Source organism: Phyllopteryx taeniolatus, chromosome 21, assembly GCF_024500385.1.
Source record: "Phyllopteryx taeniolatus isolate TA_2022b chromosome 21, UOR_Ptae_1.2, whole genome shotgun sequence".
Taxonomy (NCBI): Eukaryota; Metazoa; Chordata; class Actinopteri; order Syngnathiformes; family Syngnathidae; genus Phyllopteryx; species Phyllopteryx taeniolatus.
Window position 1 is genome coordinate 13,309,573 of NC_084522.1, and position 15,410 is coordinate 13,324,982.

At 41.5% G+C, this 15,410-nt stretch overlaps 1 protein-coding gene across 1 annotated transcript in view; it reads right to left on the reverse strand.

Moving 5' to 3' along the window:
* The window catches only part of stt3b (STT3 oligosaccharyltransferase complex catalytic subunit B), an 87,269-nt gene extending 72,810 nt beyond the window's left edge, over positions 1 to 14,459 (reverse strand). Inside the window, exon 1 of the mRNA XM_061759710.1 lies at positions 13,987 to 14,459. Coding sequence (XP_061615694.1) covers positions 13,987 to 14,216 — 230 coding nt within the window. The 5' untranslated portion in view covers positions 14,217 to 14,459. The remainder of the gene's footprint in view (positions 1 to 13,986) is intronic.
* Between the last annotated feature and the right edge of the window lie 951 nt (positions 14,460 to 15,410).

Sequence of the window (15,410 nt, forward strand, 5' to 3'; positions counted from 1 at the left end):
GACCAATTTATAAGGCCCTTCTTTACATATACTGCAGACACAGAGAGAACGTAGTTTATGATGAGTACAAAATGCTGTATGCTTGCCTTGAAGCATGAGGGCAATCAACTGACGCCATATTACAACTTCCCACATAATATTGGTGGAGGGAATAAACTGATTTAAATGGTCACTCCACATCAGAACAATTATTAGCCTTCATAGAAAACAAACGTGTTAGATGTTAATTTTTTTTCCCCCATCACGCCTCTCATTCATATGCATATCACAAATCACTTCATGAGCAAGATTTTCACAACATTAATGCAAGCAAAGATGTTGGCACAGAAGCCATGACCAATACACCCATTTGAAACATCACATAAATCCTATGGGGTGATGCCACATGCCACCATTAAAACAAACCACTGCCTGAGGTCAGACCTGAGATGACCAACGTTCAACTCGTGTTTTTGCCAAATTCAAACCGTGTCATTTAACATGACAGATGCGTCTCAAAATTTAAAATAAAATTAGACCAAAACCTGTTGTAGATAACTTCATAAGAAATAAATTTGATTCGTCACCAAACAGCAATTATAATAGGTAAATCAACACTAAGAATATCAGAATTACTTCAAATGTAACAGTCTACTTGTTGACATTATCATTTTCTCTCAAATGATATACAGTGTATGTGCTGTACATGTCATTGTCTGTGATAGCACAAAGATTTATCAATGATTTTCATCAGGTAAATAAAAGAATTAGAATCTCTTTGGTTTTCAAAAACATATTTAAACACATTCAGTTCTGTTGAATTCAAACTTTGTACTGTTGTACTAAAAAAATAATAATAATAATAATAAATACAAATTAAAAAAATATCCCCAGACAAGTAAAGCTAGATCCCTGAGGATTTTGGCTATGGCACTCTTCCTGGCAGCATTACACTGCTCAATATGACTCTGGCTTCAAAAGATGGTTTCTCCAATCCCATTTGATTAAATGTATATAAAAACAGTTTAAAAAAAAAACTATAACAACATGATCAATAATCAATTGATCACGTTATTATAGTAATTAGTTTCAGAAATATCTATTAAGGAAATGTAGCCAAAATGGTCAACCCTAGACACAAAACAAATGGTAAAACTTAAAAATTGAAACACGTTCAACTTTAATTTTTATTTTGGAGAAAATATAATGGAGTTAATATAAAGGTTTTTTTAATTTTTTTTTTTAAGTAATGTTTGGATGATACATACAAATACACTGGACATTAGGCACTTACACCCTAACTCAATTTGAGGCCATGTGTCTTGGGTTCTTCAGAAAGGAAATTACCAATATGTAATGGTCAATTAAAAGAATTGAGTGTGTCAGCAAAGTTTATGTTAATAGCATTGGGCCATTTTTATATTGCGGCAGGTGACCTCCATGAATACTAGTAATTACACACATTGTTAGCTTTCACACTCAGTTTCAAGTAGTGATGAATCCTCTCAGCTAAAGCAAATAAAAATTAAAGAGGACAACAACAACCGCTTTAATAATATAAACGTTTTTTTAATGAGCTACTGCATTTCAGTCACCATTGACAATTCATTTTAAAAATGCGCACCATGTAACAAAATAGTAATTGGTAGCTGTGAGCGATCCAATGAATACACCTGGCATCTGTGTGGAAGTGGATTATAAACTTATTACCACTATTTCTGTTTGCAAATTAGCATCATAGATCTGCACATCCTCCTCAAGTGTATCTGGAAATAGTACAATTCCTTTTGGCATTCTGTTTTTGTTTATTGTATTGGAGGGCAGTAACCTTTGACGTGTGTCACAACTGTATTCATTTGCAGGCATTTGTCGCTCCTTGGTTCTTTGCAGTCAGAGTTCTGAAGATCACCCTTTTTATTTTGTCTAGCCCTTGTGCACAGGCAACTGAATGGCAATACTGGTCATCTTTTCAATGCTCCACAAAACAGGACCTTTTCTATTTTCAATTGCGACTATAAAAATGTATTTATACATGCAATGTATTATAAAATGTGATAAGCACATTCATTTACAATATGCAAAATAAGCACCTCCCAAATATTTTATCGATATTTATCGAACAGTCTAGAAGAGTACCAATTCCTGCTTAGTTGCTCGGAGCATCCTTCTATTCCAGACATTGCTCAGACTTTATCGCAGCCGTTTAAGCTGCATGCCAGCAATGCCCAACACCAAGACAAGAAATCCAGTCTCTGCGAGTGTCCAAATTATATTCTACCATCTGACTGAGTAGCATGGAGATGTGAGTGGACAGCAGGTGCTTAACAGGGCTCGAGACTGCGACCCAAATTTTTTCAGCGCGTGCGAGTACAAATTTCATGTGGTCGCACTTCCGCGAGTGTATGTTTTAATGCTACCTTAACACAGTTTCAATATATAGACATGGTGGTTGAAAGTCACCATCTTTTCCACTACTTTAGTCAATCTCCTTCACCTGTACGCTCTCTCTTCTGAGGAACGAGCGCTCTCATTATGAACAGCCAACCGGCGTGTGCACACGTTCAGCCCTCTTGCAACAAATAGCAGCAGATAGTACTGGTACACACTCAGAATAATAATGACATGACATCAATCCGTCCTCTCCACTTTTTAATCACCCCCTCCTGCTGAAGTTGAAACTCCAACTCGACAAGGGAGACGAATCTTACAAGCTCGACATGGAATTTATGCTATCTGCTTGTCACGTAAAACACTAACTGTACAGTTACATGTTTTGTGGTACATCTGTAAGGCAAGGCTGAGAAGCGCTGGGAGCACACAACTCTGGCCTTACGTGTCGCCAGTTGTATAACTTCAGCCTCTCATTGGAAATTGGACACACTGTCGTGGCATCCCGTCTCGCTCTCAACACTGTAAAATGAGCTGTTTGCTCAACTTAACTTTTGCTCAACTGGGCACCCGTGGCCCAGTGGTTAAGCTCATCGCTTGCCACCGTGGGGGACCTAGGTTCAAGAGCCCGACTGGACCATCCGCCAACATCCCCCGGACTCACAGGTGTGGTGTCCTCGAGCAAGACACTGATACCCCGAAATGCTCCCTGGGCGCTTCAGCTGCCCCCTGCTCCAGTGTGTATGTGGTCACTGTGATGGGTTAAATGCAGAGAACAAATTTCATGTACATGCATGCATGTTCATGACAATAAAAGGTGATTCTTCTTCTTAAGACTAAGTAGCAATTTACACTGATATTTTCATAATTATCTCTGCTTCGCTAGTTAAGTTTTGTGTCATATACTCAACATGAGCTGAATTGAAAGACCTTTCAAATATCCGTGGAAATAGTTACAGCTTTTCTTTTTAAACTTTTGAGCCAACTGAGGCATTTTCTACCCAAACTAGTTCAAAGCCCAGTTCATCGTTCCAATAAATTAACTAGTTCAGTTCATAGTTGGTTCATAATCAGAATTTCACTAGTCCAAAAACGAACTGGTTTTACATGACTTGTTCATTTATTGTACAACCCCAATTCCAATGACGTTGGGACGTTGTGTTAAACAAATAAAAACAGAATACAAGGATTTGCAAATCACGTTCAACCTATATTTAATTGAATACACTACAAAGACAAGATATTTAATGTTCAAACTGATAAACTATTGTTTTTAGGAAATAATCATTGACTTAGAATTTTATGGCTGCAACACATTCCCAAAAAGCTGGGACAGGGTCATGTTTACCACTGTGTTACATCACCTTTTCTTTGAACAACATTCAATAAACGTTTGGGAACTGAGGACACCAATTGTTGAAGCTTTTTAAGTGGAATTCTTTCCCATTCTTGCTTGATGTACTGCTTCAGCTGTTCAACAGTCCGGGGTCTCCGTTGTCGTATTTTACGCTTCATAATGCGCCACACATTTTCAATGAAAGACAGGTCTGGACTGCAGGCAGGGCAGTCTAGTACCCACACTCTTTTACTCCGAAGCCACGCTGTTGTAACACGTGCAGAATGTGGTTTGGCATGGTCTTGCTGAAATAAGCAGGGGCGTCCATGAAAAAGACGTTGCTTGGATGGCAGCATATGTTTCTCCAAAACCTGAATGTAGCTTTCAGCATTAATGGTGAATTTACCCATGCCATTGGCACCAACACGGCCGCATACCATCACAGATGCTGGCTTTTGAACTTTGCGTCCATAACAGTCCGGATGGTTCTTTTCCTCTTTGGCCCAGAGGAGACGACGTCCCACAATTTCCCAAAACAATTTGAAATGTGGACTCGTCAGACCACAGAACACTTTTCCACTTTTCATCAGTCCATCTTAGATGAGCTTGGGCCCAGAGAAGCCAGTGTTGTTTCTGGGTGTTGTTGATAAATGACTTTTGCTTTGCATAGTGGAGTTTCAAGTTGCACTTACAGATGTAGTGCCGAACTGTATTTACAGACATTGGTTTTCTTTAGTGTTCCTGAGCCCGTGTGGTGATATCCTTTACACATTGATGCCGGTTTTTGATGCAGTGCCGCCTGAGGGATCGAAGGTCACGGGCATTCAATGTTGGTTTTCGGTCTTGCCGCTTACATGCAGTGATTTCTCCAGATTCTCTGGACCTTTTGATGCTATTATGGACCGTCGCTGATGGAATGAAATTCCTTGCAATTGTACGTTGAGGAACATTGTCCTTAAACTGTTCGACTATTTTCTCACGCACTTGCTCAAAAGAGGTGAACCTCGCCCTATCTTTGCTTGTGAATGACTGAGCAATTCAGGGAAGCTCCTTTTATACCCAATCATGGCACCCACCTGTTCCCAATTAGCCTGGTCACCTGTGGGATGTTCCAAACAGGTGTTTGATTAGCATTCCTCAACTTTCTCAGTCTTTTTTGCCACCTGTCCCAGCTTTTTTGGAACGTGATGCAGCCATAAAATTCTCAGTTAATTATTTGCTAAAAACAAAGTTTATCAGTTTGAACATTAAATGTATTTGTAGTGTATTCAATTAAATATAGTTTGAACATGATTTGCAAATCATTGTATTCTGCTTTTATTTATGTTTAACACAACGTCGCAACTTCATTGGAATTGGGGTTGTATATACTTGTGTACTTTATGACTTGTTCATTTATTGTATACACTTGTGTACTGTATCCATCCATTTTCCGTACCGCTTATCCTCACTAGGGTCGCGGGCATGCTGGAGCCCATCCCAGCTCAAAATTATTCTCTAGCATTTTAGACAAAAGTTAAAACATCAATGACCTCTAGGAGGCATTCAAGGATTGGCCACTGACAAATTTAGGTCTAATCAACATTACAGGATGACAGAAATAATGGATGCTAAAACTTACTGTAATTAAACTTCAGTTGTGCACAGACTGCAAATAACTTACGTGTTGTTTGTCTGAGACACCGAAAAATAGTCCCACACCGATGACGTGTTGTTTAACAGACAAGATTGAAAAAAACTTTATTGCCCGTCAGATAGTTGCAGCACTGCGCCACAAGACGCATGACAAGGCTATATACATACTGGGGCGTGCCTTTAGCGTCCTCTTTCACGCGCACCCTTCCCCCTTTAACGTCCGCATGCTGTCCTCAGCCACATCCGCCTTTCCTCTATATACGTTTTTTTTTTTAACTCTATCAGTGATCGGCCCCAAAAACCCTGATCGTGTAAAGCCTTTATGTCTCAAAAGTGTTCTCTGTCAATTGACTGTTGTCGTACAAGAGCGGCTCCAACTACCGGAGACAAATTCCTTGTGTTTTTTGGACATACTTGGAAGAATAAAATTGATTCCGATTCTGACAATGGAAACCAAACAAAAAAAGCAATTACAAACACCAAAAGAATATAAAGTTCTATTACTTTGGGATTTTGTTAATTTTAAAGATAGAAACTGCTGAAGGCTGGATTGATTTTAAGCAGCTGGTTCTCTATTTTATGGGCACTTTTGAAAGCAGTCTATCGGCCACATAGAATTTGAACACAGTTGGTACAGAGGCAGATAAAATCTGCCACCATCATAACAAAGCAAAGATGCACAACAACAACAATCTATGAAACAATGAAATCTCTATGGCACCATCAACAAAACCTCCCTCAGATGGGATGCGTGACAGGTATTAAATCTCTCTCACTCCCTCTGCACCTCCTACCATCCTTCCATTCCCCCCCCACCACCCCCCTTTATCTTTGCTCCAAATGTGGCTGTGGTCTCCCACGAAGCTGCATGCTGACACCTGTCAGTATGCCCAGATTCAAGCCTTTCATTCTTCCACACTTCTATCCCCGAAGCCCTGTGCACAGCATTGAGGGGATTTATTTTAAGATTACATTACGACGCATTTAGAATGAGGCGATACTCAAGAATGAGACAATAGTCAAGTATCGACAAGGTGAAGGACCAAGATGGCAGACGTAAGTCACAATTATTATTCCAGTAGTCTTATAGTCTTTTGTCTATTTGGTCCAGTGAGAAGTAGACTTTACACCAATCTGATCGGTATTGGCCGATAATTAGCAGATTGGCTTTGATTTGTCATAATTCACCGATCCGATCAATGAGGCTCCCCAAAAGACATTTACTCCATATCGCCATCATGTATATTCGAATCCAAAAGCTAGTTTATATTTAGCCTTGTCGCATGTCTTTTGATGTAGTACTGTAGATATCTGACCACCAAGAAAGTTTAAAAAAAAAAAAAAAACATGTCAGCGGTTTGGGACAGAAGACGTAATGCTTGGAAGACAAATTTGGTGTTTCACGATTGTGCAATAAAATCTTGTATTCAGATACCACCGTGGCCAGTCTTTTATGATCACTGGGCTTCATCTTGTCAACTCAAACACGACCGGAAACACTCGTTACCATGGCGGCGACAACAATAATGGATTGCGCCGTGTGTTTATAAGAACAAAATGGTGAAAAACATGTCTTGGTGGTCACCGGTGCTCGGAGAGGAGAGGACGTTCATTTCAGGCTTGCTTGAGGTATGTTCACATACTTTTAATACAATACCGCTTGCAAGCAGGCAACAAAAGGTTATGTAGCCTAGCAAACTAGTGCTAGCACTAACAATTGTACTGGCGTTATGTCGAATCATGCTCTGAAGTTTCGTGTGTGTGAAGTAATTTAATTTCAATAAGTTAGCACCCATTATTTCCGTCCTGTTGGTTTGATCTGATAAGAGCAGTGATTTCCAACCTTTATGGAGCCAAGAAACATATTTTACAATTGAAAAATCTCACGGCACACCAACAAACAAATGTCACAAAAAGTGGATACATTACTGTATTTACTTCCTGCCATCTAATAGAAGACCATTCATTTGTTCTGTCTGTCACTATGCCTCACTGGCATAAATAGATTAAGATACATTTATTGTAAATATAATTTGAGCAATTCAGTACACAAGTATGTACAGTTAAATGAACAAATCATTTAAATAGACATTGCTACATTTTGTTATCGGTTATTTAAACGGGCTGATCGGCCCCAAAAATCCTGATCATGTAAAGCCTAATGAAAAGACGAACAAGGACAAACAGCCAGATCTTAAAAAGACAGACCAACTACTTACTACCCATCATTCTAGAGTTTCCAGACAATTTAACTGACGTCTTTTTCATCCAACCTCACTCCATTGTCAAAATACACTATCCACCAGATATGTGACCCAACCGATGAGTTTTGAGATACGAGTCACCATTTGGAAAATGTTTGACCGTGTCATCGGACTTGCGGCCGCATGTCTTGGACACTCGGGTAAAGAGAGGGGCGGAGCTGTCAACTGATCACCACCTGGTGTTGAGTTGGCTCCGATGGTGGGGGAAGATGCTGGTCCGACGTGGCAGGCCCAAACGTATTGTGAGGGTCTGCTGGAAACATCTGGCGGATTCCCCTGAAAGAATGCGTTTCAACTCCCACCTCTGACAGAATTTTGCTCATGTTCCGGGGGAGGCGGGGGACATTGAGTCCGACTGGACCATGTTCCGCGCCTCTATTGCTGAGGCGGCCGACCGGAGCTGTGGCCGTAAACTGCTCGGTGCCTGTCGTGGCGGCAATCCCCGAACCTGAGGGATGCCGTCAAGCTGAAGAAGGAGTCCTATCGGGCCTTTTTGGCCTGTAGGACTCCTGAGGCAACTGATGGGTACCGGCTGGCCAAGTGGAATGCAGCTTTGAAAAAATTAAAAATTAAAAAAATCTTCCTTGCAGCATAATCCAGCCACCAACATGTTTCACAGTAGGGACAGATTGGCCAGGTGATGAGCGATGACTGGTTGCATTCAAACAGGAAGTCTGGCATTCATGCCAAAGAGTTCAATCTTTGTCTCATCAGACCAGAGAATTCTGTGTCTCATGTTCTGAGTCATTCAGGTGCCTTTGGGAGGGGCTGCCAAGTTAAACAGGAACTAAACCCATGATGTCAAAAGTTTCTGTGAAATGTGCATATCTTACAAAGTATTCTAAAAAAAAATTAAACATTGCATCTACTCTCTGACAGAAGCCGCCATTTTTGGGACTTTGCACTTTCGCAACGGTGCAAATTTCCAAGAATGTGACTTGTAATCAGCCATTCCTGCCTACTTTTTTTTTTTTTTTTTTTTTTTAATGAGAAAACCAGAAAGCGTGAGTAAATATTCTGCAACCACAAGCTACACATCGGACAGAGCCACTTATCTAGCCAGCTAACGGCTGCTAGCTGTTCTCGCATCGTTCAAGTTGGTACCCAACCTTACAATACAACACCATCCCAAAAGCATGTTCTTTTAAAAAAAAACATTCATTATGCTGTCATTGATTAAAACGTATAATACGGCGCTAGCGGCTAGTGACTACTTTTAAAAGGCAGATTAATAGGATACAATGAATCTGAACGCTTACCTTTGATGCCGACAACCTGACAGAGTTGCAGGTCCTACCGATCCATTTTTGACAAACCAGGCTTACTCAAATGTGCTGATTTAGCAGGCAGTACCTGTACTTTAAAAGTCACTTCCGGTCTGCGACTGATGACTATTTCACTAAACATGGAGCCCTCCTGAAGTTAATATCTTATTCTTATTTCCTTAGCGCAATATTAATCAGAGTACCGTGTTTCGACTTACAATTACCATACAATGTATTCGGGGAAGGTCTTGCCACTCTTCTAAATAGGCCTGATCGGTAGATTGTTGCAGAGACTGTTGACCTTCTGAATTGTATAGGAATGCTGGAGCTTTATCAAGAGTGACCATTGGGTTTTGGTCACATCCCTGACTAGGTCAGACACCTCAAGTAAGAGTCCTGGTGGTTCAGATCTTCCATTTACAGATAATGGAGGCCACTGTGTTCAGTGGGACCGCAGCAGAAATGTTCCCATCTTGTAGGTCTACAGACAATTTCTTTGACTTCATACTTACTTTGTACTCAACTGTGGGATCTTATATAGATCACTCAATTGATTGTACCAAAAGGTGAGAACTTCAGGGATAGGCCTGTCACGATAATTACCATATCCACTTATTTGATAAATAAAATGGACAACGATAGCTTTTCCGGACTCGATAAATTCTCATTGTTGTGGTGAGCCAGAGTTGGACGGCTGGGTCATTATCCGCTAGTGGGCTCATGGAACGCTGGAACTCTTGCCAGTGTTGGCTCCGTCCAATATTTCACAGCCTTGCTCCATGTGCAACACGTACATTCACACAACAGAGACACTTAAGGTAAAGTTAACTATTCAGCGCATTAGTTGGGATTGTTTTTATACATTAAAAAAAAAAAAAAACGCTTTATAAAAACAACATGCGTAGTGAAAAAAAAGATCTCCGTCGCATACCAGCTCCGTCACCGCAGATTTATGTCGAGACGAAGCATGTGAAGACAGAGCTTTTTCCCGGCTCTATTCTGAATGACAGTATACATGGCAAAAATTACTTTTTGCCTGTGAAAACGAATCAAATTCCACCCGAATTCGGCCTGTTTATTCCGATTGGGGTGTTTACATTCGGTTTGAGCTTCTAAACCGATTATAATCGGAATAGAAGGCTCCATGTAAACCAGGCAAGTCTTGCAGCTCTTTAATCTTTATTTCAGACCATGGGGGATCCATAGAGAGTAAAGAAAACAAATTTAATAGCGAAACAAGAAAGGAAATTACAACAACAATACTGATTTGAAAGCAAAAAGATAAAAAAATAAAGCGGGACTTATTTTTCATTATTTCAGAGGCATTAAAAGAACCATTGTTTATTATGATAGCTTTGGCGAAAATATTGTCTTGAAAAAATTGTCATCGTGCTAGGCCTAACGGTGCACCTAAAAAAATGTATAAGATGTTGCACCTAGCGTTCAGGGTGGGCGGGAAAGGCTCCGCGTAGTGATGTGCCTTTTGCGAACGAAACAGCTCTTAGATCCGGTTGCTTCAAGTAAATGACAGGAGCCGTCCCCTAATTGGGAGAGGGCTCCCATTCTCTCTCACTGGGCACTGAGCAGAGGGGAGAGGCTCCATGTATGTACGTGATTGGTCAGGGGCAGGCAATTATACACAATTACACTCAATCACAATCAGTACGAACGTATACAGTTTAAGGATAAAAGTCCAGTCCACATAAATGAGAATATATTTTAGTAGTAAACTCCCCCCCACCCCCAAAAAAAACCAAATGATTACTTGAGTACTTGACGAAATATCTATAAAGCAAAGCTAATTTATTTATATAGCGCATTTCATACACAAGGTAACTCAATGTGGTTTACATGATTAAAAGCATTTAAAACAGAGGGGGAAAAGCAGTTTATAAACATTTAAAACAGGGGAAAAAAATAAAACTACAATTAAAACAGCACAAGAAATAATTAAAAGTGGAAATGCTCTAAAAAGCATGAGGGAAAAAAAAGAAGAGTTTTAAACCTGGACTTAAAAAGATTCACACTTGAAGTGACGTCACTTCTGTTGGCAACTTCTTCCATTTATGTGCAGCATAATAGGTAAATGCTACGTCACCATGTTTGCTTTGGACTCAGTGCTCCACTATTTGACCAGAGTCTGTCGATCTCAGAGCTCTACTGGGTTTATTTTCCATTAGCATTTCTTTCACATATTCAGGATCTAACCCCATCCATCCATCTATCCATTTTCTGAGCCGCTTCTCCTCACTAGGGTCGCGGGCGTGCTGGAGCCTATCCCAGCTGTCATCGGGCAGGAGGCGGGGTACACCCTGAACTGGTTGCCAGCCAATCGCAGGGTACATAGGAACAAACAACCATTCGCAGTCATGCCTACGGGCAATTTAGAGTCTCCAATTAATGCATGTTTTTGGGATGTGGGAGGAAACCGGAGTGCCCGGAGAAAACCCACGCAGGCACGGAGAGAACATGCAAACTCCACACAGGCGGGGCCGGGGATTGAACCCGGGTCCTCAGAACTGTGAGGCTGACGCTCTAACCAGTCGGCCACCGTGCCGCCAGGATCTAAACCATTTAGTGATTTATAGACCAGTATCAGAACTTTAAAAACTACTCTAAAGCTGGCTGGGAGCCAGTGTAATGACTTTAGAATTGGAGTAATATGAACTCTGAACCGGAGTTGCAGCATTCTGACTGAGATGCAGCTATTTAATGGTCTTTTTGGGGAGCCCAGTCAGAAGACCATTACTAGAGGATAATTGATTCTAAAAATTATTCGATAGTGACAGCCCAAGTTTCAGTGTTTCTATTGGAGGTGTTGCTAATCATAATGAAGACCATGTGCAATAAACAAAAAAAATAAATGCATGTTTTTACATTTGCATTGAATTTTGTGCATGATTTTAGTCTGCATTTCATTCAAAGGTAATTTATCTTAAAAAGGATGTATTTGAATTAAGCGCCAATATCAGTGGCATAAAAAAAACAACAATATAATTTATCGTGATAGTTTCTGGAAAAATCTAATCACAAAAAATGTGTTGTGACAAGACTTTACACCGATCTGATCGGCATCGGCCGATATTTAGCATTTTATGCTGATCGGCATGATCGCAGACCACTTTAGCATCCTTTTTAGTAAGTTATCTGTCTTGTGGAATTGTGCTTCAAATAAAGAACTTTGTTGACCAGATTGTTAGTTAATAATTTACAATTCAATATTGAATAAAAAACAGGCAGCTATTTATTTTATTTTATAAACTGAAACTCTACAACTGCGATGCAGTTGAAAATTTCGGTGCGCCTAACTTTTGTGCTGGTGCACCCAAGAAAAAAGTTGGGCACGAGTCCAAAAAGTTAGTCTAGAGCGCTGCATTTTCAGAAAAAGCCAAAGGCAGAAGATTATCATGCTGCTTCAGGTTCAACTATATGTCAATACAGGTTATTCGCACTATGGCTGCAAAACATTTTCATAATAGATTAAACTAATTATTTTTTCCATGCTTTGATTATGATTCAGTAACTGGTTCAGCCCATGTCAAAAAGTAGGGAACAATGTTGATCCTTGTTTTACCAAGGAAAAGCAGATGTTTGCAGATATTTTACAGTCATTTTACACTAAAAAGAAAAACATTCTGGATGGAGAAACAGCTGTCAAAACACATCAGCGTACTCTCTTTTCAGTTCAATAGATCGGGATTCAGATCAACACAATACCGAATCGGGATTTAGAGGGAGCGTCCAAGCCCAAAACTAAAGCCAGTTTATTTCTTTACGTTTGCTTTTTATGTTTTAATACAACCATCCATCCATTTTCTGAGCCGCTTCTCCTCACTAGGGTGGCGGGAGTGCTGGAGCCTTTCCCAGCTATCATCGGGCAGGAGGCGGGGTACACCCTGAACTGGTTGCCAGCCCATCGCAGGGCACATACAAACAAGCAACAAGTCGCACTCACATTCACACCTATGGGCAATTTAGAGTCTTCAATCAACCTACCACGCATGTTTTTGGGATGTGGGAGGAAACCAGAGTGCCCGGAGAAAACCCACGCAGGCACGGGGAGAACATGCAAACTCCACACGGGCGGGTCCGGGGATTGAACCCCGGTCCTCAGAACTGGGAGGCTGACGCTCTAACCAGTCGACCACCGTGCCACCTGTTTTAATACAATATAGTCCTATTTCTCTCATTGAAAATAGATTAATGACATTTAAATTCATGTTAATGGGGAATATCAATTGGTTTCTAACTTGGTCACAGAACGATAAACTGTATTGCCTATGTAGTCTACCAACTAAGATGTCTGTTTGTTTTTTTCTCCCCCCCCTTTAAATAAGCTATTAATAGCAGTGACTTTTGGGCCAGACTACTAATTTATTTTAAAATCACATGAACCATTCAAATGACGCTTTTCTGTTAATATTAAGTCTAACAGGGCTTTTGAGTGCAGAGAGGATGGAGCCACGTGATAAAAAGCGTACTGAACACTGCTTTGTGGTGACAGGTCACAGCCAAGCCATCTGCTTCCGGGTTACAAACCGTCCGCAGAGGTGACGAGAATCGGCTGAAACGTCCACCACAGCCAGGTTCTCCACAAAGCTTTCATCATTCCACATCATTATTACTGTAAGAAACGCACACAGTATTATACGATCAGCGTGAACCCCGGTTATCAATCATAGTGGTCACGGCTTACGCGATTTCTCTCCACATTGTGCAACGTCATACTCCCTCTTTGACGATCAAAAGTCTCGGAAGGATAACAAAGCAAGCGCTCTTTTCTTTCCCACGCCTCCTGTTTGAGTATCGTGCAGTCCTCGCGTGGCCACGAGTGTGGAAGAAGACAAGCCGAGTCGCAAAACTAGCCCGGCTAGCTACGGAAGACTCGAAGCGTCATGTTGAGATGTCATCGTTCCTCTGACATGGAAAACGAACGACCTGACCGTAACACATTTCAAAGCGCCCCCCCCCCCTCCCCCCAACAAAAAACATTTTTTAAAAAAAATAATAAAAAGATCGCTTCCGTTGGCCATATGACAAATCCCAACTGTCACAGCCATTCAAACGGCACAACAAATAATGAATGTAGTGTTAAACAAAAAAGAAGAATTTCACTCACCACGGGTCGAACTCGTGGATAATGCTCTCGAACCGAATGACGGCGAAAAGTCTGGAGCTGAATCCGGCCAGGCAGGCCAGAAAGAGAATGCTAAACGAGAGTAACGACTGCCAGCCCGCCGGCTGTGTCAGTCCACCCGACAGGCCTCCCTTGCTGCCCGCTGCACCCGCGGCGCCGGTATGAGCGGACGCTTTGTGCTTGCCGTCGCTGACTGCGTGGTGCTCCGCCATTTCTGCGTGCGGTGTCAGTAGGTTTGCTAGAGTCCCCCTCCAGCCAAAACTACCGTGGCTCCCTCCGCTCCGTGCCGGCGTACGTTCCCTCGGTTTTCCACCCTAGCTGCCGCCGCCGACCTCGCAATTTATGAATGTTTTCGAATGCGCTTTGAAGAGGTGGCCGTTACGTCCCGTGATACAGCGAAGACGGCACACGACGCTATCGAGCACCGGTGGAAAGAGGAAGAAGAGGTTCGATGGGCGGGGTTACCGGAAGCTGTCGCGGCCTGTCACAAATCGACAGGTATTAGAAGGCGGGGTTTTACGCCGTTCCTCCAATAGAAGTCCAGCATTCAGTAAATTGACACATTGAATACACCAATGGGAACAGGCTCAAATTAAGCGTTTGACAGCCAATTTTGAAGATTTTGAATTTCTGTCAATCTGGCGATCTCTGCTAATAAAGGCGTTTTATTCACTTAAAGATATTACTGAAACATAAGTGACATTTTTAAAGGAGTTGCGAGATAAAAAAAAAAAACATTAAAAAAAAACTTAAATAGCAGCAAAGCCTTTTTACAGTCATCAGGATCAGAATCATCTTTATTTGCCAAGTACGTCCAAAACACACAAGGAATTTTTCTCCGGTAGTTGGAGCCGCTCTAGTACAACAGACAGTCAATTTACAGAACACTTTGGAGACATAAAGACATTGACAAAAAACAATTGTGCAAAAAGATGCAGAGTCCTCTAGCACTTAGAGCAGTTCGAATGACTAATATCGCAATAGTCCGGTGCAATGACCATTGTGCAAAGGGCGCTGAGACTTCAAGGAGTGTATGCGGTTTGAAGTGACGAGTAGTGCGATAATCTGGGACAATGGTTGTGCAAATGTTACAGATACTCCTCAATCAGTGTGCAAATGGCGCAGATGCTACTCTGGCATGAGTGGCCAGTATATGCAAATAGTGCAGCACGGCGAGACAAGTACAGCGAGTGCACGAGTAATACATAATTAGCCCCACAGAAATGTGACAACGAACTCAAGTCAAAAAATTGCCCCAGTGCTGATGCTGCGTGTGGATGAGGTGGCCTCCCCCAGCCTGACCTGCTGTGTCCTGCCCGTCAGAAAGCTGTAAATCCACTGGCAGATGGCAGGTGAGACGCTGAGCTGGAGAAGCTTGGATGAAAGGAGTTCAGGCACGATGGTGT